Raw genomic sequence first — 25,012 nt, 5'->3', positions numbered from 1 at the left:
GGATATGTATAATCGACTTTTTCTCGAAGACAAATCGTTAAAACGCAAACTTAGCGCATTGCACTCGTGTAGTTCGACGAGACGAAGCTATTGCACGCGGTTTCATCGGCCTACGACAATGTGTACTAAAGTTATATGCCATCATATCGAACGCGAATATCAACTTCTATGATTGAGTTTTTCGTGAGCTGTGGTCGCGAAGAAAACGATGTTGCATCAGTTTCCTTGGTTATTCGACGTGCTGAAACCGAATATGATGCCAGATTTTGTCTAGGTGCAGCCAAAAAAAAGTGATTCCCACGATGTCGTAAAACCGCATATGTATAATCGACTTTTTCTCGAAGACAAATCGTTCAAACGCAAACTTAGCGCATTGCACTCGTGTAGTACGACGAGACGAAGCTATTGCACGCGGTTTCATCGGCCTACGACAATGTGTACTCAAGTTATATGCCATCATATCGAACACGAATATCAACTTCTATGATTGAGTTTTTCGTGAGCTGTGGTCGCGAAGAAAACGATGTTGCATCAGTTTCCTTGGTTATTCGACGTGCTGAAACCGAATATGATGCCAGATTTTGTCTAGGTGCAGCCAAAAAAAAGTGATTCCCACGATGTCGTAAAAACGCATATGTATAATCGACTTTTTCTCGAAGACAAATCGTTCAAACGCAAACTTAGCGCATTGCACTCGTGTAGTTCGACGAGACGAAGCTATTGCACGCGGTTTCATCGGCCTACGACAATGTGTACTAAAGTTATATGCCATCATATCGAACGCGAATATCAACTTCTATGATTGAGTTTTTCGTGAGCTGTGGTCCCGAAGAAAACGATGTTGCATCAGTTTCCTTGGTTATTCGACGTGCTGAAACCGAATATGATGTCAGATTTGGTCTAGGTGCAGCCAAAAAAAAGTGATTCCCACCATGTCGTAAAAACGCATATGTATAATCGACTTTTTCTCGAAGACAAATCGTTCAAACGCAAACTTAGCGCATTGCACTCGTGTAGTTCGACGAGACGAAGCTATTGCACGCGGTTTCATCGGCCTACGACAATGTGTACTCAAGTTATATGCCATCATATCGAATGCGAATATCAACTTCTATGATTGAGTTTTTCGTGAGCTGTGGTCGCGAAGAAAACGATGTTGCATCAGTTTCCTTGGTTATTCGACGTGCTGAAACCGAATATGATGTCAGATTTGGTCTAGGTGCAGCCAAAAAAAAGTGATTCCCACCATGTCGTAAAAACGCATATGTATAATCGACTTTTTCTCGAAGACAAATCGTTAAAACGCATACTTAGCGCATTGCACTCGTGTAGTTCGACGAGACGAAGCTATTGCACGCGGTTTCATCGGCCTACGACAATGTGTACTCAAGTTATATGCCATCATATCGAACACGAATATCAACTTCTATGATTGAGTTTTTCGTGAGCTGTGGTCGCGAAGAAAACGATGTTGCATCAGTTTCCTTGGTTATTCGACGTGCTGAAACCAAATATGATGCCAGATTTTGTCTAGGTGCAGCCAAAAAAAAGTGATTCCCACGATGTCGTAAAAACGGATATGTATAATCGACTTTTTCTCGAAGACAAATCGTTAAAACGCAAACTTAGCGCATTGCACTCGTGTAGTTCGACGAGACGAAGCTATTGCACGCGGTTTCATCGGCCTACGACAATGTGTACTAAAGTTATATGCCATCATATCGAACGCGAATATCAACTTCTATGATTGAGTTTTTCGTGAGCTGTGGTCGCGAAGAAAACGATGTTGCATCAGTTTCCTTGGTTATTCGACGTGCTGAAACCGAATATGATGCCAGATTTTGTCTAGGTGCAGCCAAAAAAAAGTGATTCCCACGATGTCGTAAAACCGCAATATGTATAATCGACTTTTTCTCGAAGACAAATCGTTCAAACGCAAACTTAGCGCATTGCACTCGTGTAGTACGACGAGACGAAGCTATTGCACGCGGTTTCATCGGCCTACGACAATGTGTACTCAAGTTATATGCCATCATATCGAACACGAATATCAACTTCTATGATTGAGTTTTTCGTGAGCTGTGGTCGCGAAGAAAACGATGTTGCATCAGTTTCCTTGGTTATTCGACGTGCTGAAACCGAATATGATGCCAGATTTTGTCTAGGTGCAGCCAAAAAAAAGTGATTCCCACGATGTCGTAAAAACGCATATGTATAATCGACTTTTTCTCGAAGACAAATCGTTCAAACGCAAACTTAGCGCATTGCACTCGTGTAGTTCGACGAGACGAAGCTATTGCACGCGGTTTCATCGGCCTACGACAATGTGTACTAAAGTTATATGCCATCATATCGAACACGAATATCAACTTCTATGATTGAGTTTTTCGTGAGCTGTGGTCGCGAAGAAAACGATGTTGCATCAGTTTCCTTGGTTATTCGACGTGCTGAAACCGAATATGATGCCAGATTTTGTCTAGGTGCAGCCAAAGAAAAGTGATTCCCACGATGTCGTAAAAACGGATATGTTGTCACGTATCCATACGTGTTCTTCTTTAATTATGAGACAATCATCAGAAGAATGATTTATACGATTTATGAAACTAGTTCATGACAGAGTAGTATTAATTTTCAATTATTTTCCACAGTTTAATAAAACAAAATATCTAAGAAAAAGAACAAATTTCCGTAACCAAATCTTAAAAATCCTTCTACAAAGTTTTAATCAGCTTGATAAATTCGTTTCAATTGAATAATGATCTTAAAAGACCGAAATTAATTGTTGAAACTCAAAACAGAAGTAATGATCGAATGAACCAACTTTATTTCAATAAAAAACAACGATAAATTTAAAGAATAAAAATATGTGCAGCTCACTCGACGATAAATTACATTTTAAAAATACAGGATTAAATACTCCAAAATACTCGTTGCCCTTTTTATAAAATTGTCCAATCATCCATGTGAAGCTCCTGAGCACCATACATAGAACTGCAAAATAAAATAAACTGACATTTAGGACATTAAAACAATAAATTTCACTGATTATCATATATAGATTCAAGAGAGTTCGAACTATCTGAACACTTCAATTCCAAGAAACACTACATCTCAATATAAGATTTAAAATGAACAAATAGAATCAATAAATTAGAGCCTTAGCAACCTTTGAAAATCGATTTATTATAACCTTAAATTATTCAAGGAAGAAAAAAGAAATAACATGTAGCAATCAAATAGTGAAATTGAAAGCAACTGAAATGAAATGATCCGAAAAACAACACATTAATACTCCAACTCAATAAACTCACATAAGAAATATTTCAATGCACTTACACAATTAAACATAGCAAGACATACGGATCCAACTTCCAAAATTGTCAGCATCTCCAAAGAACATTATACGATTTGCATATTCCATAATCCTTAATCTCCCCACAAAGATTTCCAGGAAAACCTGCAAAACACAATTCAAATAAATATCACACAATTATTCCAAAAACTTTAAACGAGCATGGAAAAGGATCGAACATATTTTCAATAGATTCCAAAATATGTCACTGAATCGAATATACGAATAATCAAGAATTCCACGACAGATGAATAGCAAAATTAGTGAAGCAAATATTCTCAATGCTCCAGTAAACTACATATAAAAATTAGACTATTAAATAATTATAAAAATATAAACTAAGGACTCTAAAATAACTCACCAAATAGAATTAGATATAATTATAACGAATATACCACTTTTGAAATAGAATAAGTCCTCCACTGGAATGCAATGCAACATAACCTGCAAGGAAAAAAGAATATTAGTAAACAAAATTATTAATCATTACATCAAATCTTCAAAATACACACTAAACAGAAAACAGCATGATAAAATAACAATAATATGGAAAGTACACTTAATTAAATAAACCCAAGGAAAACAAATAACTTCACTTATCAATAATAATGTAAAATAGTACTCACCATGGGTAACATAACCCCACCTGTCGAAACAATTCTTCGCAGATTCAAATATACTATTATGGCTGGTCCGCATAATGTTGAGCGAGCGACAACCACCTCACCACTGTCTACACTGCGATTGTTACGCTACCAAGTGGACACACCTATAATCAATTTCAAATTCAAATACATTAATACAAATTCAAGGAAACACAAAATAATGCCAATAATCAATATAAAATAATTCAATAAATTAAATAAATTAAATGAATAGAAACAAACAACACAAAGCAAATTTCAATGATAAATAAATAAATAAAATGAAATGAATTTACTCAGGCAGTTAAGACCTGGGACAAAAATAATTGCAACAAGGATAAATACGATGATGGCTAATTTTGTAATTCGGCCGCAGAAAGCGAATCAAAGAATAAAAGAGATAAGATATAACATAGGAGGGGCGTAACAGTATTTGTCACCTTGACATGGCTAGTTGATTAAATCTAATAATTATCTATGAACAATTACCGGGACGAGCGTAGCCCGACAAATAATACAAATAATACAAAATAACGGGACCAAAAAGGAGCCCACGAATACAATTTAATAATTAGAAAAATCAACCTGCAATGCCGAGGCAGGTGAAGAGCCGCGACAACGAGGAAAGTGCCTCCAAAATTATGTCGTACGCTTCGAATTCCAGAGTTCACTCCAAGAGGAAGAATTATAGGAGACTCCAGAACCGTATTTAAAGTTAATGAAAATAATACAATTACAAAAAAAATAATCTCACGTCAAGAAAAGTATAAACAAAAAGAATACAAAAAGAAAGCGATCAACAAACTAATTATTGTTTTCAACAATTAAAATGTAACACTGCATCAAAAGGAAAACTGAAATTAATGTAATGGAAAATGAATAATAATTATAGTGTCCTCACATATTGTAACGATTCGGCGAAGCACACACGAGTGATGCGAAAATACTCCACAGCCAGAAATGGGCCTGTCGCGCATGCGCAAGGCGGAACAACTGTTAGCAAATTCAAATTACTCGCAGAGTTACAGTTAGTTAATCGTCAGACACCGGACAGTTTAGTTAATCGTCAGACACCGGACAGTTTAGTTAATCGTCAGACACCGCACAGTTCAGTCAATCATTAGACCCGGAGAAGTCAGTTAATCGTCAGACACCGGACAGTTTAGTCAATCGTCGGACCTCGGAATAATCGGTTAATCGTCCAACCTCGGAGTAGTCTTTCAATTATTTCAAAAAAAAGACAAGTAATAAGCCAACAGGCTTTCTCTGATTTCTCTATTAAAATCCTATTACGAATTTGGCAATTTTTCTATCCGAAGTTTAGAATCGTCATAGTATTTGAACAATTAAAAATTCAATAAATCATACCGATTCAATTAGATTTCCGCGGTGCAGCGAGAACTGACTGTGAACTCCGCGAATTGATCATAATATCTTTATTTGTTTTCGATTAAATATTTTGTAACGAAGAAATCAACAAAACTTGTAAAATAAATTCAGTTACACCAATTTCGTGAAATGAAGTTTAGTGAAACATAATTGTCACCTCATCTCGAGTTCATCTTCATCGTCCTCTCTTTCAATATTATCTGCGGTCCTCTCGGCTGGAGATGATGTTGAACGGTTTGTCGATGAAGAGAATAAAAATTATTACGGTTTGTGGGTAATTTGGTGAACCGCTTCCCTACACCGGGGGTTCGAAAAATCTCACCTGTTTTCCTTAATAATTTCGAGTCCATCTGTGTTTCCATTTGAGTTGCAACCTCGGGAATTTCCAATGCCTGCATTGAGGCTCTGTGAAGTGACTTGTCGACTTCCCTTTCTAAAAACGAACGCAATTTTAATCGTGGATTTGACCGGCAGAAATATTCGTTAAAAGCGTTTCGATAGTTTTACCGAGATTTCTAATGATAACCAATGGCTTCTTATGGGGCTATTGCCATTCGGAATCCCACGAGAACTATCGCAACGTTTCACAATATCCTTGCAATTGAGTCATGGTCAGTTTGCCCTGCATCCGACGTGAGAAATCCTTAAAACAAATCATTAAATCGTATCATTTTCGCCACAACGGATCAGCAGCATCTAAATTAAAATCACCGCATTGGGAGCAGACGATCATCTATTGCTGACAATAGGCCATATTCCAGGACAGATAAAGCTGAAGTCGACCCAACGAACCTCGACTACGAACGAAATAGGTAAGTCAAAAGAAAACATTTCCATCTAAATCCCGGAGGTCGATTGATTCTCCAAAAACAACATAAAACCCTATGGTCGCGATATTTCAGATCTTACCTTCAGCCTAGTAACGGCAAGTCTTGTGATGGTCGGTTACCGCTCGACGATTATCGCTTTTTTCGACTTCCCGACGGATCTAGAGATACCGCCCCAATTGATCAAGTTAGATTCTCCACTTATCAAAGAAATAATTCCACCTATTTTCTGACAATTCCGGAGAATACGTAACAGAAATAACATCAGGGTTCCTTATACTATCCCTACATAAATAAATAAATAAAATTTTTTTTTTTCTGGTGCTAAGTGTGGGGTTTTTCTTGTCTTACCTTCGTATCTGCGTTCGATTGTGCTTGTCTCTACTTTACCTCAAATGGAAATTATGTCTATGCCAATGATATTAAAAGAACGAAACGAAAATGTCTACTCCCAGCTTTCAGAAATAAAATCAAATCACGTCCGGTTATGAAGATTTGACGAAAATGAATAAATTTCTCTCTCTCAATTCACTTATCACTCTTACGATATTAATTTTCGACATCAATCATGCTTGAGGCTCTAATAAAATATGAAAATCAGCATTCTAAATTTCCTTTTCATGTGAATCAAGACATAAATCAATAAAATTTATTCCAAAATGTTGGACCCTCAAAATTATTAAACATGAATTTTAGATACCAAATCATCATTTAATTCAGACGAAAATCACACCGTTCCCATTAGAGTCACTTCAATTCTACTTTAAACTAACTATTAAAAACAATCGTTCAAAATGGCAACCACTTCAGAACCTCTTAGACATGAAGATTTATCAGAAGCTCGTGAACTGAATATCCTTCTATCTGAAAAATTGAAATTAATCGAAGAACAAGCACAGATGATAAAGGAATTAAACGAAACAATGAAAGTAATGCGGGAAAACAACACACAGACAAGCGATGCACCATCGGTAAATGAGTTTGAATCCCCCAATATGAATGATTCGAATTCCCCTACAGTTAATGTCATACTGGATCAACTCTCCCACATCCATAGACAAATTGAAGACCTTAAATCCCATAAAGAGAATCCAATCGATCCAGTCATCCCTGAAAATCATAATTCAACTACTGGATTGAGAATCACTGTAAAAGATGCGCTCGCGTACGTACCAAGATTCGATGGTTATAATATCACCGTGACGCAATTCATGCGCGCTTGCAACCGCGTATGCTCAATGATGAATCGAGCAACTACGCCGACATTCTTAGCATTGCTTCGCCAAAAATTCGAAGGTCGTGCACGCACTACGTTAGAAAATTTGGAGTATCAATCACCTCAGGAGCTTGAGTCTAAATTGCGTGAGTTTTTTGACCCCTATCGCACTGCAAATCAATTTAAAGCTGCACTTGAAGATGTGACTAAGAAACCGCATGAGCATGTTGTTGATTATATTAACAGAGTCAAAAATTTATACATTGATGTCATCAATACAGAAAAGCTCGATCGTGGTTTGCTTTCCGATGACGAGGAGTTCAAAATTGAAAAAGATACTATTCAAGCATTTCTCAATGGTCTTCCTCCTTCTGTGCGTATTCAATGTTCAGCCAAACCTCATACGACCCTCGAAGAAACTTTTAAAAATGCAATTGAAGTCTATAAAATACACGAACGAGATTCAGGCAGATTTTTCGAACGCGAAAATTTTGTGGGATTCACTCGATTTAAAAAACAACGCAAAAATAACAATGAGCCCACGCCGTCAAACATTAATATTGTTAACTCTCCTCAACCATCGAATGGAAATCTCAATAAGGGGACCCCAATGATGAGTGGAAATAACTTTCAAAATCCCAGTGATCAAAGAAATTTTCATCAAAACAGTTATCGCACTAACTATCCGAGAAATCAAAATCATTACGATCATCGCTACCAGTGGAGCAACGGAAAGAATTACGCTATCCGTACTCATAATAATCCTGAGAACGATCGAGATACGGGAAATAACGTTGGAATTTCAAGAAATTTCGAGAACTTTCAATCTCAATATATCCCTGGCTCATTTTGTGAATTATGCCGTATCCCAGGTCACACGTTGTCCAATTGCAGGAAATTAGCCTGTATGAATCGTCAAAAGGAATCTCAGTCAAAAAACGAGCATCTCCCCGATCAGATTATCGGCGGGCCTGCGGGGAGCCAAACCAACAGATCACCGTCGTCCAATCTCATAATCTCACATCCCTCACAAACACCTTTGGCAGGGCCTTCCAAATCACTAACCACGAATCCGACCAATTAACAAAATCATCTAACAACAAAATTAATTCCCCCGTACCCGACTCCTCTCACTCAGAAAATCTCTGTCAATTGACTCACACAACTGCTAATGCAACTAATGACGACGAAATCAATAATTCCAAATATTTATCAAAATTATCAGAACATGAAATTCTTACTATCAAACGTGAACGTGAACTAAATATACAAAAACAACACGAGGAACTTCGAGCTCTGTGGGAACAAAAACCTTCTCCTTTGCGGAAAGGATTTGGTTATAACAATAACTCAGTCTTTCGATCAACTAAAAATATAGAATTTATTAAAAGTAATGACGAGGTGCTGAACGGTCATCCAGATCCGGACGATAATAATCAACGCGACGGCTCTGTCATTGCAGCACAGACAATATTACAGTTAAACAAAGATGAAAATAGTCAAATACCTATAGAATCAAAAAGGTTTCCCCCTCAGGGAACGGAAAATAAAGACAAAATTTCAAACAATTTAATAGAAACCACTTCGTCAAAAAACCATTCCATTAATGAGATAGAAACAAATAATGAATCTACTATTCCTACAGTTGTCCACACCCGTGGCAAACTCCCCAAAAGTCCCCAAAGCCAATCCGAAATAAAATCGCCATATGCACGTATTGCACACATGCGCATCAAAACAACGAGAATCGCTTCTGTGACAGTTGACTCTTTTCAATTAAAACTGCCGACTATTATGATGATCGATAGCGATGCAGAAGTTAATTTAATTAAAATTGGAGCGCTTGAATTGCATGCCCCTATGAACATCGAGGAAATAATCGATTTGCGAGGAATTACTGATAATATCATTCGTACTATTGGAACTGCCACTGTTAATATTCATAGCCATATGGTAAAATTTCATGTTGTTAACAATCACTTTCCCATTGCACAGGCCGGAATTATCGGTGCCGAATTTTTTCACGAATTCAAAGCCACACTATCCTATGAACACCGAACGTTCTCTTTTTCTGATATTATAATGGAAATAACCTATGATGATTGTCAAATAATCCCTAAAAATTCTTCTTGTGCATTTGTAGTAAAATTAACGAAAGATTCACCCGATGTAGGTCTCATACCCGATCTTTACATTACAGACAAAATCTCTCTGATAGGAAGTCCCGAATTAAATATACAAGGAGAGGCTTTTGTGAAAGCAATCAACCATTGCAACGAAGATCTGAGAATTCCCACGCCAGTCATTAAAATGGGACAATGTTGTTGGTTAACAGGTCAAAGGGAAGGGGATGCACAGGAGAGTCCTGACTACCCAGAAGACAATTATCCCTCTGAAAATTCCGATTCAAATGTCCAAAAACTCAATTATCTCAGCCAAAAACCTAATTGGTTTGCCCCGTGTATACCCAGTAGTCCTATCTCTATAAATAGAGTTTCTCAAGAAAACCTCACCCCAGATCGTGCAAATATAATCAAATCTCTCATTCATCTTGATCACTTATCCGAAACTGAAAAATCCACTATTGATGCAATGATCGAATCCAATCAGGACCTCTTTATAATAAAAGGAGAAAGCCTTGGAGCTACAAATGTTATTTTTCACCACATAAGCACAACAGATGATCTCCCAATTACTAAGAAACAATATCCCTTGCCTCCCGTTCACAGAGAAGAAATAATTAAACAATGCGAGGAATTATTAAGTAAAGGAATTATTCGCCCGTCAGAATCTCCTTATTCTTCACCAATTTGGGTTGTTCCAAAAAAGGACGACTCTGAGGGTAACAAAAGATGTAGAATGGTAATCGATTATCGTGCCCTGAAGGACAAAACAATCGGAGACGCATACCCTCTGCCCAACATCTGTGAAATTCTAGACCAACTTGGCAATGCTCGCTACTTTTCGAGCTTTGATCTTGCCAGTGGTTTTCATCAAATACCCATTCATCCCGACGATATCCATAAGACCGCTTTTCGAGCACCCTTCGCTCACTATGAATTCACACGAATGCCATTCGGCCTCCGAAACGCCCCGCCGACATTCCAAAGAATGATGGACAAAGTTTTGCTTGGATTGCAAGGAAAGGAATTATTTGTCTATATGGATGATATTGTCATTTATTCTCAGACACTCGCAGAACACGTTGAAAAATTCAACCGCATGAGTGAACGTTTACGTAAAGCTGGCCTTCAATTAGAACCCGACAAGTGTCATTTCTTGAAGAAGACACTCACTTATCTAGGACACGTTATTTCACTTGATGGAGTCCGTCCAGACCCCAAAAAATTAACTGCTGTCAAAGATTTTCCTAGACCCACAACACAAAAGAATATTCGACAATTTCTCGGTCTCACCGGTTATTACCGCAGATTCATTCCGAATTATGCGAAAATTTCGAAACCACTCACTAACCTCCTGAGAAAAGATACCAAATTCAATTGGACAGAGGACGAAACAGAAGCATTCTGCAGTTTGAGAGACTCTCTGTGCAAAGCACCCATTTTACAATATCCAGATTTTACTAAAGAGTTTATCATTACAACTGACGCCTGCAACTATGGTATTGGTGCGATTCTCAGCCAAGGAGACATCGGTAAGGACCTCCCTATAGCTTATATTTCAAGACTTCTAAATAAGGCTGAACGAAACTACTCAACCATAGAAAAAGAAATGCTTGCGATAGTCTATGCCGCGAATCATTTTCGTCCATATGTTTATGGTAGGAAATTCACTCTAGTCACAGACCATAGGCCCCTGACATGGCTCGGTTCGGTTTCCTCCCCAAATTCACGAATTGTCAGATGGAGACTCAATATGCAAGATTTTCATTATAGAATTGTGTATAAACCAGGCCTCATTAACGCAAATGCCGATGCACTGTCACGAAATATTCCTCCTCAGATCCATGACGGAAAATCCAATCAAGATAAAATACATACAATCGACATAAAGAGACTTTTCATGATTAACACTGATTCTTCATCTGACGAGTCAATTTTTTCAGGTCCCCTCAAACGAAAAAAGAAGAATTCTAAACATAGGCAAAAAAAGAAAATTAGAGTAACTAGTGATTCTAGCAACGGAAGCGACGTAGACAAAATTATAGTATCATATTCTAAAAAAAGTCCAGAGATTGCGAATAAAGAAACAGTCACTGCGAATGCATCTGATCTGTCTGAAGTCAGCTCTGCGAACGGATCCGAAGACGTAGCAAATGATAACAGACACGATCAGATGTCGGATGTAGCCAACCAACTCAGCAGCGAGAGTCAAATAATTAAAGATCATATTTTTGATTCACACAACAGTAATCAGAACCCAATGAATTCAACAAACACAAGTGTAACGGAAAGAGATGATGCAGACGTTAGCCGTAATCAGAATCCCTTGTCAGGCATAGAATCATCTAACGACACTATCGAACTTATCGGTGACGATCTATTCGATAACGGAACTTTAAATTACCATAATTTCTCCAATATTATGGATGAATTCTTAACATCAACATCTACAGGTATCCGAGAAAATACTGAATCAAATCCGCGTAACAATCGTTTCATAAACAATCAGGAAAATGATCAATTAATTAATTCTCAGACTGACGAATCTAGTGCTTCTAGTGACGAGATTTTTCCTCAACCGAAGGTCCCTTTTCAGAACTTGAATGAAAGAAGGAAGGAACGGTATCCTCCTAATACGCGAATAATTTCTGAACATGTCCTTGAATGTCGAGATAATTTAAGTATACGTCAGGATAATTGTTTAATTTTCACAACAACTAGAGGTGAACCATGTGATAATGGAGCAACAGAATTAATACACAAAATCAATTTCCCAATAGACAATATTACTTTAGGACGCGTTAAAGTTATACCGTACGCAAAGAAACATGTTCTTATAGTGCCCGTAAAAACTCGCGAATCTGATTCCATAATTGAAGAAAATATATACGATGGTATAGCATCAGTTTATAATGCAATTATCGATTTAGATTTACAATCGATTAGTGTCGCAAAAACCGAATTTTTTGACGACATCCCGTGGAATACGGTAGAACAAATGTTAATAAACACATTTATGGGAATACGGATAAAAATATTCGTTTGCACTCAAGAAGTAACGATTCCAAACGAACAAGATAGACAGGAAATATTGTTAGAATATCACGCCAGCGCCATTAATGGTCACAAAGGGACAACAAAAACTTTCAATAGACTTAGACAAAATTATTATTGGCCAAATATGAGACAAGACGTCATCAACCTCATTCATAACTGTCGTCAATGCCAACTGAAGAAATTAGTTAGAGTCAAAACTAAACAACCAATGATTATCACGGATACTCCAAAATCATCATTTGATAAAGTTGCAATGGACATGGTCGGTCCTCTCAAAAAAACACAAAAAAATAACGTTTATATCTTAACAATTCAAGACCTTTTAACGAAATATTCTCTAGCCATTCCAATAAAAAGTGGAAACTCTAGTGAAATAGCCACAGCTATCGTGAAAAATTTTATTTGTTATTTTGGAGCGCCAAAAGCCATGCTTACTGATCAAGGCTCCAATTTTCTATCAAGCCTCATGAAGAATATAGCAAAAAAATTTAGAATCACACAATATCACACGACAACCTATCGACCTCAAAGCAACGGATCACTAGAGAGGTCTCATCATGTCCTTACTGAATATTTGAAACAATACGCCAATGTCCACACTGATTGGGACGAGCTGTGTGAATTAGCATCTTTTGCTTACAACACTAGTGTACATGAAGGTACTGGATACACGCCTTACCAACTGGTGTTTGGAAAATTGGCGAGATTGCCATCTAGTAGAGCCATTAATGAACCTCTCGATCCGACTTACGGTGATTACCTACATGAGCTTTTTACTCGCATAACTGATCTTCAGCATCATGCCAGTCAAAACCTCCATAATGCTAAATTACGATCAAAACAATATTATGACAGAAAAGCTAATCCTCAAAATTTTCGGGTTGGTAACAGAGTATTTTTATTAAAAGAACCCAATAAAGGAAAAATGGGAGACCAATATGAAGGTCCATTTGAAGTATTAGAATTTCTAGAAAATAATAATGCAATAATTGATGTTAATGGAACCACGAAAAAGGTCCATTTTAATAAACTAAGAATCTCACAAATGCAAATCGCTCATATCAAAACATAGATTATAATATTATTGATTAGTAGAAGAATTCTTTATTAAGATTAGTTATAAATCTTTATACATAATTACCCGACACAAAGAAAATGCCACCGACAACTGTTCTAGGATGGCACGAGTTGCAGTAACAATAATTTTTCTCATTATATGGGAAAATCTGAGGGTTGTTGAAGGACTCATAGGCTACGACTGCAGTGGGTCTACACTAAACCTTACATCTTACTCCTTATTACACGTTGAAGAATGCAATGTTCCCTTCTTGGATCCTAACTCAACTACAATAAATATCGAGCTAATGCAATTAAACAAATACGAACACATCGAAATCAACGAATGCAGAGTACAAATAGAACGCACAATCCATCATTGTGGAATGTTTTCGCACGTCTCTATAGTACAAAATTATCATCGAGAATATTTCGTCGAATTAGATCAACACGAATGTGAACGCCTTCACCATTCCAACTCGCTGGCAGTTTCTCATAACATATTCATCGATAATTTGGTGAGAAACGCACTGAATAGTAGACCTATTACTTTAGCTGGTAGGACATCTACTACAGGTAGCTGTAAAGGAACTCAGTATAGTGATCCATTTGGTACATGGGACGACGTTATCGTCAATGCTCTCGTCAGAATTTTCTACACTTCCTATACATCCACAATTGAACTTCAAACCAATAAGGTAGCCTTGAACTCCGGAGCCAAATGTGATTTCTTATCAGGATCATGCATGGATTCTACAGGAACTCAAGCCTTCTGGTCAGTAAAACCGAAGAAGGACTGCAAATTTGATGAATATACCGCTCTATACCGAGGCCCAGCAACCAGAATTGAAGCTACTGCTAATGAACCTCCAACTTATATTGTCACTACCGAAGATTTCACCTTCTCCCTAGAACAGAGAGCAAGAGTATCAACATGCGGATATATTTTAATTCAAACAGAAATACCTAAACTTTTCATAATAGAATCAGTCATAGGAACGACATTCCCAACTAATAGAATTATAGAAACGGAAAATGTCGACCTCATTCAATATGTCAATGCAAAAATTGTACATATCGAATATCATATACGTAAACAGATCAAGAAATTGTACCACCACATCCGCCTTAATGAATGTGAAACTAAGAGAACAACACTGATGAATTCTCTTGCCCTAGCAACCCTTACACCAGATATGTTTGCATATAATTTAATGAAAGGCCCTGGATATCATGCAATCCCTACAGGCGAACAAGTCACAATTATAAAATGTACAGCAGTACCTATCAAAATTCGGAAAACGGACGAATGCACACTCGAAATTCCCGTGTCTTATAATAATGAAAGCTATTTCTTAAATGGAATCTCACGAATGTTAATCAGGAAAGGTACAGCAATTGATTGTCATTCAGCAATACCCACCGTATTTTTTTTAGACGAAAACTGGTACACACTAAACCCAGACTTGATGAAAGCTCCTACACCGTTGATTCTTAATCCCCTGAAACCAATTGAATGGGAATATGAGAAGCTTCAAAATCTCGGAACATCGGGAATTTATAACGAACAAGATATGGAGAAACTCCGCGACAGACTATTAACAAAAGCTGAAACCCCTGTAGTAGTTAGCAATATGGCACGTGCTGCCAGTGGAAATCAACTTCCCACTGGATCAATATCGATGAGACATCTATTAGATCGGGAAATGCTAGAAGAAATCACAGAATCAGCTGTTCAAAAAGCCTGGAACAGCCTTAAAATTTTCGGAAATACAGTATCAATTGTTATAGGGATTATCACAATTATTCAAATAATAATTGGATTGATAAATCTTATTATTCATGGTTTTACCTTACATGACGCCTTTGGTTGGAGTCTCCAGCTCGCAGGCGCTTGTTGCGTGTCTATCACTCATCTACTTTTGTACAAACCTCGTAGAGAGAATATAAACATTCAGCAGGACAATGAACCAATGTACACTGCCATGAAATCATTCAGGAAAATTCCAGATTCAGAACCACCCGTATCAGTTGTGATAAATGAACCTACAACATCAAAAGAGGCCGTTATTGACCATGAATTGCTCTCTAAAGCTAGAAATACGCTAAGAAATTTATAAAACCAATTTCTCTGCTTCTGCTTCATTTCATACCCAAACTGAGTGTGTTGAATGACAAATTAAACGAGATAGACTGCTTGATGTCTGATATCAAATATGGATAAAACAAAAAATTGAATATCTTGCATGTTTCAACTGTCCTGGTCCCATTTACCCTCCTGAATAACTGGCAATTGACCTCACAAATCATTAACAGAATCAACATCAACAACAAACAGCATCAGCATCAGTATCAGCATCATCAACAACACCATTATCATCAACAGTATCTACGATGAACACTCGATCGGCCGATATTTGCGAGAAGATTCGGCAAATGCAGACGACTATTAGCAAGATGCAAGCTGCTACTGATCAGATGAACAACACGATGCATAGGTTATCCTCATACCGAAGTACCACAGATTCAAAAATCCTCATGGAAAGAACGATGCGAAATCTGCGGTTCCACATGATCTTCCTCAGAACTCTCCATGAAGAGCTACAAACAGAAATTACAAATTAAATCGGAAATTTTCAAGAATCAAAATATAAAAACAACAATAAAAGCTGAAAGTCAAGTATTCTCTCAAGTATTCACAAAAAAAAAAATCTGTCTCAATATACATATTATCCTACTATTAAAAATACCTCACTTAAGATCACTCAAAATTAAAAATACCGAATTAAACGAAACATATGTAAACTTATCAATGGAAGTTATTTGAAAAATATATATCTATATACGACAACAGAATAATGAGTCGAGTTTACTTACATCAATGCACTGCTTGCTCATATTCATCATTAGATATATACTTCACCTTCAATATAAGAAAAATCTGCACTTAAGACATCGAGGACAAAAAGCAACCTGGCAGAACGAGGACCCCATCGTACACTCAGAAGGAACCTATAGAGTCCTTCAATTCCCTCTAGAATCTGCAGCCGCACGAACAGCGATAAATCCTGTAATTTATGAAATTAATATCAATTTAAAAGGTTTGAAAGGAAATAGTACGAATACAAAACAATTTCCGCAAAGAAAATAATCTTCACCCAAAACTACACTAATCCATTAAAAAAATATTACGATAAAAACAAAATAATGATAATAATAATCTATATATACATTATAATGGTACAATAAGAACTATTCACTGTAAGGTACTAATACTAATAATTAATATATCGATAGGGAAAAAAGGAACGAAATGGATTGCGCATGATAAGATAATATTCTCCCGCTTTCACTAAAAATAAAACATAAAACAAAAAAAAAAAAAAAAACGACAAAAATAGATAGATAGATACTGGAGCATTGGCAATAAAGCTGATTGTAAAGATTTCTGAATTAGAAACAAAATCAGGAATGAAGATTCATACTTTTTAAAACTATCTCTATCAGATGATCATATCTACCAATCGAGTAATACTAATATTTCAAAATCTCCAGAACAAAAAATGCTAATTAATATTGAAAAGCATGGAGAACAATTAGTTCTGAATTCTCACTAAATCTTTTCTGCACAAATACCACACAAGTATATAAATGGACAAGTACGATAGTCGCAACCGATGAACAATTAGGATATACAAAAATTAATTAAGAATATATAACAGCAAAATGAGACTAACTCATGAGCAGATTTTGACTCAATGCACTGCATCCTCACAGAGATCCCCTTACCACTTCCAATACCTTGGCGACTTATCACACGTGTAGACAAAACATCCACCCCGCATCCAGTGACAGCGCCTACAAATGAGTAAGTCGATCAGAGTCCTCACTCACAGCAGGTTGTGCTCCCATATAGATCTGTTACACAAAAAAAAAAAAAAAAAAAAAAAAAACCAAAAACGCAATTAAACAAACAACGAAGAAAAAGAAAATAACAAAAACTTGGTGTCAAAATTGGTGCAATAAAAAAAAAAAAAAAAAAGCAAATTAGTGAAGTAAAATAACAACAAACAATTGACTGGTAAACTAGGAAAAGAAACGAAAATGCCATTCCCCCTTCAACCTCAACTGGCAACCACGAGTGCCCCAGAAAAACCCATTGCCATAGTGAGGCCATCCAGAAGAAACCCGTGCAAATGTGAATTCTGCAAAAACTGGAAAGAATCCAGAACAGATCGACCTCGGCGAAGGGACTACCCAAATCGTTCCCACGATGACAGGCGGTATCACCTAAACGACAGGAGCCGATCTCCACCAGCACCATCACACAGGACGCCTCCGCCTCCAAGACGATCTCCCTTACAGCCGCACATGCTACCTCGACATCCCCCAGCACCAGGGCAATCGTACCCACCTATTCGAGTCCTGACCAATTTTTACGCCCGCAGAGCACGACACAACACACGATTTGAAAATTATGTGCAGGGAGCAGTGACCAACCTAGACCAGCCTCTAGCATCAGCAGCTCCCCATCCAGCACCAACTGCTATACCTTCCCCTAGACCACCCCTCATCGACATAGGTGACGAAGAGGAACCCAGGGTCTGGCTCGATGCATATAGCATCAACAGCGACAAGTAGGTGTGAAGTAAAAACCAATCGAAAAAAAAATAAAACAAATAAAGGAAAATCCTTAAAGTGAATGAAACATTATCCATAACGCAATGCGAACCAAACAGAACACTACAGTGGAAGTTATATGAAAGCGAAAGAATTACAACAGAAACACTACTTACTTGGGGTTTGGAGTCATAAAATACTGCAGAACTGACGAGCTGCAGGGTCCCCTGTTTAGGCTATAAGGATAAAATATAGATAAAAATTATTAAATAGATAATATTAGCAAAAATGAATATTAAGAATACAATTAAACTATAAATCCTAACAAGCACACTGATACTACATAATATATATAGGAAAATTTCTGTACGCTAGAAAAGAATATTTCTAGGAAGTAAACAGAATTTTATTATTGTAAGATTTTGAAACAATTAATACCTTACGCCAGCATACAATTTAATGAAAAGATCCGTATAAAAGTATATAAATACAAATAATAAATAAATATCTATTTTAAATAAGATCAAACAAGAATTTTTATGCTAATAATCTTATTCAAAAATAAAAATGTAGATATATATAGTTACCACTTGTTCAGAAAACGCTACCGTACTTGTCAGATACACACAATATAGAAAGGAAGAAACATCCTTTAATTGCTACAACACATAGATCCTTGATAAAATTCGATTATCACAATACAAACCAAATGATGAATAAAAACTAGAACAGAAAATAAACAGATTTGCAAGTAATATCCATTAAAATAATGAAAACGTAAGTTTCAAACGAATATAATGAATCTTAAAGAAAAATTAAGCAAAACCAATTGGAATAGTATTTTCCAGTTGCTTTTGTCGATTCCAGACAAAAGCAACTGCATCACATACCATCAGGGATGATATATCGCGAAGCAAAATTTCGTAGAAATTTTTTTTTTCTTCTCTCTCCTCTCCACTGCACTTTCGATAGATTCAAATATTACCACATTCCCCAGTAGAACCACAAATAAAAACGAGACTGGAAACAAAAAAAAGAAGAAAATCAGTTACTAAAATATTATCATGTTTCAATGAACCAAATGAGTCTACTGCACGATATTTTTTGTTACAACTAAGAAGTATCATATAAACTTTTCTCTACTTTTTAGTTGCTTTTGTCGATTCCAGACAAAAGCAACTAATCCCACTATGGGCATGTCACGTATCCATACGTGTTCTTCTTTAATTATGAGACAATCATCAGAAGAATGATTTATACGATTTATGAAACTAGTTCATGACAGAGTAGTATTAATTTTCAATTATTTTCCACAGTTTAATAAAACAAAATATCTAAGAAAAAGAACAAATTTCCGTAACCAAATCTTAAAAATCCTTCTACAAAGTTTTAATCAGCTTGATAAATTCGTTTCAATTGAATAATGATCTTAAAAGACCGAAATTAATTGTTGAAACTCAAAACAGAAGTAATGATCGAATGAACCAACTTTATTTCAATAAAAAACAACGATAAATTTAAAGAATAAAAATATGTGCAGCTCACTCGACGATAAATTACATTTTAAAAATACAGGATTAAATACTCCAAAATACTCGTTGCCCTTTTTATAAAATTGTCCAATCATCCATGTGAAGCTCCTGAGCACCATACATAGAACTGCAAAATAAAATAAACTGACATTTAGGACATTAAAACAATAAATTTCACTGATTATCATATATAGATTCAAGAGAGTTCGAACTATCTGAACACTTCAATTCCAAGAAACACTACATCTCAATATAAGATTTAAAATGAACAAATAGAATCAATAAATTAGAGCCTTAGCAACCTTTGAAAATCGATTTATTATAACCTTAAATTATTCAAGGAAGAAAAAAGAAATAACATGTAGCAATCAAATAGTGAAATTGAAAGCAACTGAAATGAAATGATCCGAAAAACAACACATTAATACTCCAACTCAATAAACTCACATAAGAAATATTTCAATGCACTTACACAATTAAACATAGCAAGACATACGGATCCAACTTCCAAAATTGTCAGCATCTCCAAAGAACATTATACGATTTGCATATTCCATAATCCTTAATCTCCCCACAAAGATTTCCAGGAAAACCTGCAAAACACAATTCAAATAAATATCACACAATTATTCCAAAAACTTTAAACGAGCATGGAAAAGGATCGAACATATTTTCAATAGATTCCAAAATATGTCACTGAATCGAATATACGAATAATCAAGAATTCCACGACAGATGAATAGCAAAATTAGTGAAGCAAATATTCTCAATGCTCCAGTAAACTACATATAAAAATTAGACTATTAAATAATTATAAAAATATAAACTAAGGACTCTAAAATAACTCACCAAATAGAATTAGATATAATTATAACGAATATACCACTTTTGAAATAGAATAAGTCCTCCACTGGAATGCAATGCAACATAACCTGCAAGGAAAAAAGAATATTAGTAAACAAAATTATTAATCATTACATCAAATCTTCAAAATACACACTAAACAGAAAACAGCATGATAAAATAACAATAATATGGAAAGTACACTTAATTAAATAAACCCAAGGAAAACAAATAACTTCACTTATCAATAATAATGTAAAATAGTACTCACCATGGGTAACATAACCCCACCTGTCGAAACAATTCTTCGCAGATTCAAATATACTATTATGGCTGGTCCGCATAATGTTGAGCGAGCGACAACCACCTCACCACTGTCTACACTGCGATTGTTACGCTACCAAGTGGACACACCTATAATCAATTTCAAATTCAAATACATTAATACAAATTCAAGGAAACACAAAATAATGCCAATAATCAATATAAAATAATTCAATAAATTAAATAAATTAAATGAATAGAAACAAACAACACAAAGCAAATTTCAATGATAAATAAATAAATAAAATGAAATGAATTTACTCAGGCAGTTAAGACCTGGGACAAAAATAATTGCAACAAGGATAAATACGATGATGGCTAATTTTGTAATTCGGCCGCAGAAAGCGAATCAAAGAATAAAAGAGATAAGATATAACATAGGAGGGGCGTAACAGTATTTGTCACCTTGACATGGCTAGTTGATTAAATCTAATAATTATCTATGAACAATTACCGGGACGAGCGTAGCCCGACAAATAATACAAATAATACAAAATAACGGGACCAAAAAGGAGCCCACGAATACAATTTAATAATTAGAAAAATCAACCTGCAATGCCGAGGCAGGTGAAGAGCCGCGACAACGAGGAAAGTGCCTCCAAAATTATGTCGTACGCTTCGAATTCCAGAGTTCACTCCAAGAGGAAGAATTATAGGAGACTCCAGAACCGTATTTAAAGTTAATGAAAATAATACAATTACAAAAAAAATAATCTCACGTCAAGAAAAGTATAAACAAAAAGAATACAAAAAGAAAGCGATCAACAAACTAATTATTGTTTTCAACAATTAAAATGTAACACTGCATCAAAAGGAAAACTGAAATTAATGTAATGGAAAATGAATAATAATTATAGTGTCCTCACATATTGTAACGATTCGGCGAAGCACACACGAGTGATGCGAAAATACTCCACAGCCAGAAATGGGCCTGTCGCGCATGCGCAAGGCGGAACAACTGTTAGCAAATTCAAATTACTCGCAGAGTTACAGTTAGTTAATCGTCAGACACCGGACAGTTTAGTTAATCGTCAGACACCGGACAGTTTAGTTAATCGTCAGACACCGCACAGTTCAGTCAATCATTAGACCCGGAGAAGTCAGTTAATCGTCAGACACCGGACAGTTTAGTCAATCGTCGGACCTCGGAATAATCGGTTAATCGTCCAACCTCGGAGTAGTCTTTCAATTATTTCAAAAAAAAGACAAGTAATAAGCCAACAGGCTTTCTCTGATTTCTCTATTAAAATCCTATTACGAATTTGGCAATTTTTCTATCCGAAGTTTAGAATCGTCATAGTATTTGAACAATTAAAAATTCAATAAATCATACCGATTCAATTAGATTTCCGCGGTGCAGCGAGAACTGACTGTGAACTCCGCGAATTGATCATAATATCTTTATTTGTTTTCGATTAAATATTTTGTAACGAAGAAATCAACAAAACTTGTAAAATAAATTCAGTTACACCAATTTCGTGAAATGAAGTTTAGTGAAACATAATTGTCACCTCATCTCGAGTTCATCTTCATCGTCCTCTCTTTCAATATTATCTGCGGTCCTCTCGGCTGGAGATGATGTTGAACGGTTTGTCGATGAAGAGAATAAAAATTATTACGGTTTGTGGGTAATTTGGTGAACCGCTTCCCTACACCGGGGGTTCGAAAAATCTCACCTGTTTTCCTTAATAATTTCGAGTCCATCTGTGTTTCCATTTGAGTTGCAACCTCGGGAATTTCCAATGCCTGCATTGAGGCTCTGTGAAGTGACTTGTCGACTTCCCTTTCTAAAAACGAACGCAATTTTAATCGTGGATTTGACCGGCAGAAATATTCGTTAAAAGCGTTTCGATAGTTTTACCGAGATTTCTAATGATAACCAATGGCTTCTTATGGGGCTATTGCCATTCGGAATCCCACGAGAACTATCGCAACGTTTCACAATATCCTTGCAATTGAGTCATGGTCAGTTTGCCCTGCATCCGACGTGAGAAATCCTTAAAACAAATCATTAAATCGTATCATTTTCGCCACAACGGATCAGCAGCATCTAAATTAAAATCACCGCATTGGGAGCAGACGATCATCTATTGCTGACAATAGGCCATATTCCAGGACAGATAAAGCTGAAGTCGACCCAACGAACCTCGACTACGAACGAAATAGGTAAGTCAAAAGAAAACATTTCCATCTAAATCCCGGAGGTCGATTGATTCTCCAAAAACAACATAAAACCCTATGGTCGCGATATTTCAGATCTTACCTTCAGCCTAGTAACGGCAAGTCTTGTGATGGTCGGTTACCGCTCGACGATTATCGCTTTTTTCGACTTCCCGACGGATCTAGAGATACCGCCCCAATTGATCAAGTTAGATTCTCCACTTATCAAAGAAATAATTCCACCTATTTTCTGACAATTCCGGAGAATACGTAACAATGTATAATCGACTTTTTCTCGAAGACAAATCGTTAAAACGCAAACTTAGCGCATTGCACTCGTGTAGTTCGACGAGACGAAGCTATTGCACGCGGTTTCATCGGCCTACGACAATGTGTACTCAAGTTATATGCCATCATATCGAACGCGAATATCAACTTCTATGATTGAGTTTTTCGTGAGCTGTGGTCGCGAAGAAAACGATGTTGCATCAGTTTCCTTGGTTATTCGACGTGCTGAAACCGAATATGATGCCAGATTTTGTCTAGGTGCAGCCAAAAAAAAGTGATTCCCACGATGTCGTAAAAACGGATATGTATAATCGACTTTTTCTCGAAGACAAATCGTTAAAACGCAAACTTAGCGCATTGCACTCGTGTAGTTCGACGAGACGAAGCTATTGCACGCGGTTTCATCGGCCTACGACAATGTGTACTAAAGTTATATGCCATCATATCGAACGCGAATATCAACTTCTATGATTGAGTTTTTCGTGAGCTGTGGTCCCGAAGAAAACGATGTTGCATCAGTTTCCTTGGTTATTCGACGTGCTGAAACCGAATATGATGCCAGATTTTGTCTAGGTGCAGCCAAAAAAAAGTGATTCCCACGATGTCGTAAAAACGCATATGTATAATCGACTTTTTCTCGAAGACAAATCGTTCAAACGCAAACTTAGCGCATTGCACTCGTGTAGGTCGACGAGACGAAGCTATTGCACGCGGTTTCATCGGCCTACGACAATGTGTACTCAAGTTATATGCCATCATATCGAACACGAATATCAACTTCTATGATTGAGTTTTTCGTGAGCTGTGGTCGCGAAGAAAACGATGTTGCATCAGTTTCCTTGGTTATTCGACGTGCTGAAACCGAATATGATGCCAGATTTTGTCTAGGTGCAGCCAAAGATAAGTGATTCCCACGATGTCGTAAAAACGGATATGTATAATCGACTTTTTCTCGAAGACAAATCGTTAAAACGCAAACTTAGCGCATTGCACTCGTGTAGTTCGACGAGACGAAGCTATTGCACGCGGTTTCATCAGCCTACGACAATGTGTACTCAAGTTATATGCCATCATATCGAACACGAATATCAACTTCTATGATTGAGTTTTTCGTGAGCTGTGGTCGCGAAGAAAACGATGTTGCATCAGTTTCCTTGGTTATTCGACGTGCTGAAACCAAATATGATGCCAGATTTTGTCTAGGTGCAGCCAAAAAAAAGTGATTCCCACGATGTCGTAAAAACGGATATGTATAATCGACTTTTTCTCGAAGACAAATCGTTAAAACGCAAACTTAGCGCATTGCACTCGTGTAGTTCGACGAGACGAAGCTATTGCACGCGGTTTCATCGGCCTACGACAATGTGTACTCAAGTTATATGCCATCATATCGAACACGAATATCAACTTCTATGATTGAGTTTTTCGTGAGCTGTGGTCGCGAAGAAAACGATGTTGCATCAGTTTCCTTGGTTATTCGACGTGCTGAAACCGAATATGATGCCAGATTTTGTCTAGGTGCAGCCAAAAAAAAGTGATTCCCACGATGTCGTAAAAACGCATATGTATAATCGACTTTTT

General features: G+C 36.6%; 2 protein-coding genes and 1 long non-coding RNA gene across 18 annotated transcripts; 2 read left to right on the top strand and 1 right to left on the bottom strand.

The window, feature by feature from the left end:
* Positions 1–2,801: 2,801 nt before the first annotated feature.
* On the bottom strand, positions 2,802–18,443 carry LOC135168982 (uncharacterized). Of its 16 annotated transcripts, XM_064133635.1 has the most exons (14): positions 18,165–18,443; positions 17,454–17,522; positions 15,911–16,732; positions 15,517–15,710; positions 15,261–15,373; positions 15,088–15,166; positions 5,893–6,028; positions 5,708–5,818; positions 5,543–5,600; positions 4,898–4,962; positions 3,979–4,121; positions 3,714–3,796; positions 3,337–3,457; positions 2,802–2,991 (listed from the first exon to the last, which is right to left on the bottom strand). In XM_064133635.1, the coding sequence occupies exons 1-3, from the start codon at positions 18,380–18,382 to the stop codon at positions 16,699–16,701; spliced, it is 321 nt and encodes a 106-aa protein (XP_063989705.1). In that variant the 5' UTR covers positions 18,383–18,443; the 3' UTR covers positions 2,802–2,991; positions 3,337–3,457; positions 3,714–3,796; positions 3,979–4,121; positions 4,898–4,962; positions 5,543–5,600; positions 5,708–5,818; positions 5,893–6,028; positions 15,088–15,166; positions 15,261–15,373; positions 15,517–15,710; positions 15,911–16,698. The 16 variants fall into 16 exon arrangements, with proteins under 16 accessions (XP_063989705.1, XP_063989700.1, XP_063989704.1 ...); XM_064133630.1 differs by having other exon boundaries at positions 15,234–15,710; XM_064133634.1 differs by having other exon boundaries at positions 15,261–15,710.
* On the top strand, positions 4,916–23,149 carry LOC135168985 (uncharacterized). The gene is made up of 3 exons (XR_010300129.1): positions 4,916–5,076; positions 22,003–22,192; positions 23,031–23,149. It is a non-coding gene; the product is annotated as an uncharacterized LOC135168985 (long non-coding RNA).
* LOC135168981 (uncharacterized) lies at positions 13,449–17,711 on the top strand. Its single transcript, XM_064133622.1, has 2 exons — positions 13,449–13,488; positions 13,786–17,711. The coding sequence occupies exons 1-2, from the start codon at positions 13,457–13,459 to the stop codon at positions 15,782–15,784; spliced, it is 2,031 nt and encodes a 676-aa protein (XP_063989692.1). The 5' UTR covers positions 13,449–13,456; the 3' UTR covers positions 15,785–17,711.
* Positions 23,150–25,012: the final 1,863 nt, after the last annotated feature.

This window comes from Diachasmimorpha longicaudata, chromosome 14, assembly GCF_034640455.1.
Source record: "Diachasmimorpha longicaudata isolate KC_UGA_2023 chromosome 14, iyDiaLong2, whole genome shotgun sequence".
In the NCBI taxonomy this organism is placed as follows: domain Eukaryota; kingdom Metazoa; phylum Arthropoda; class Insecta; order Hymenoptera; family Braconidae; genus Diachasmimorpha; species Diachasmimorpha longicaudata.
Note: the sequence above shows the minus strand (reverse complement) of the source record. Positions and strands in the feature narration are given on the sequence as shown.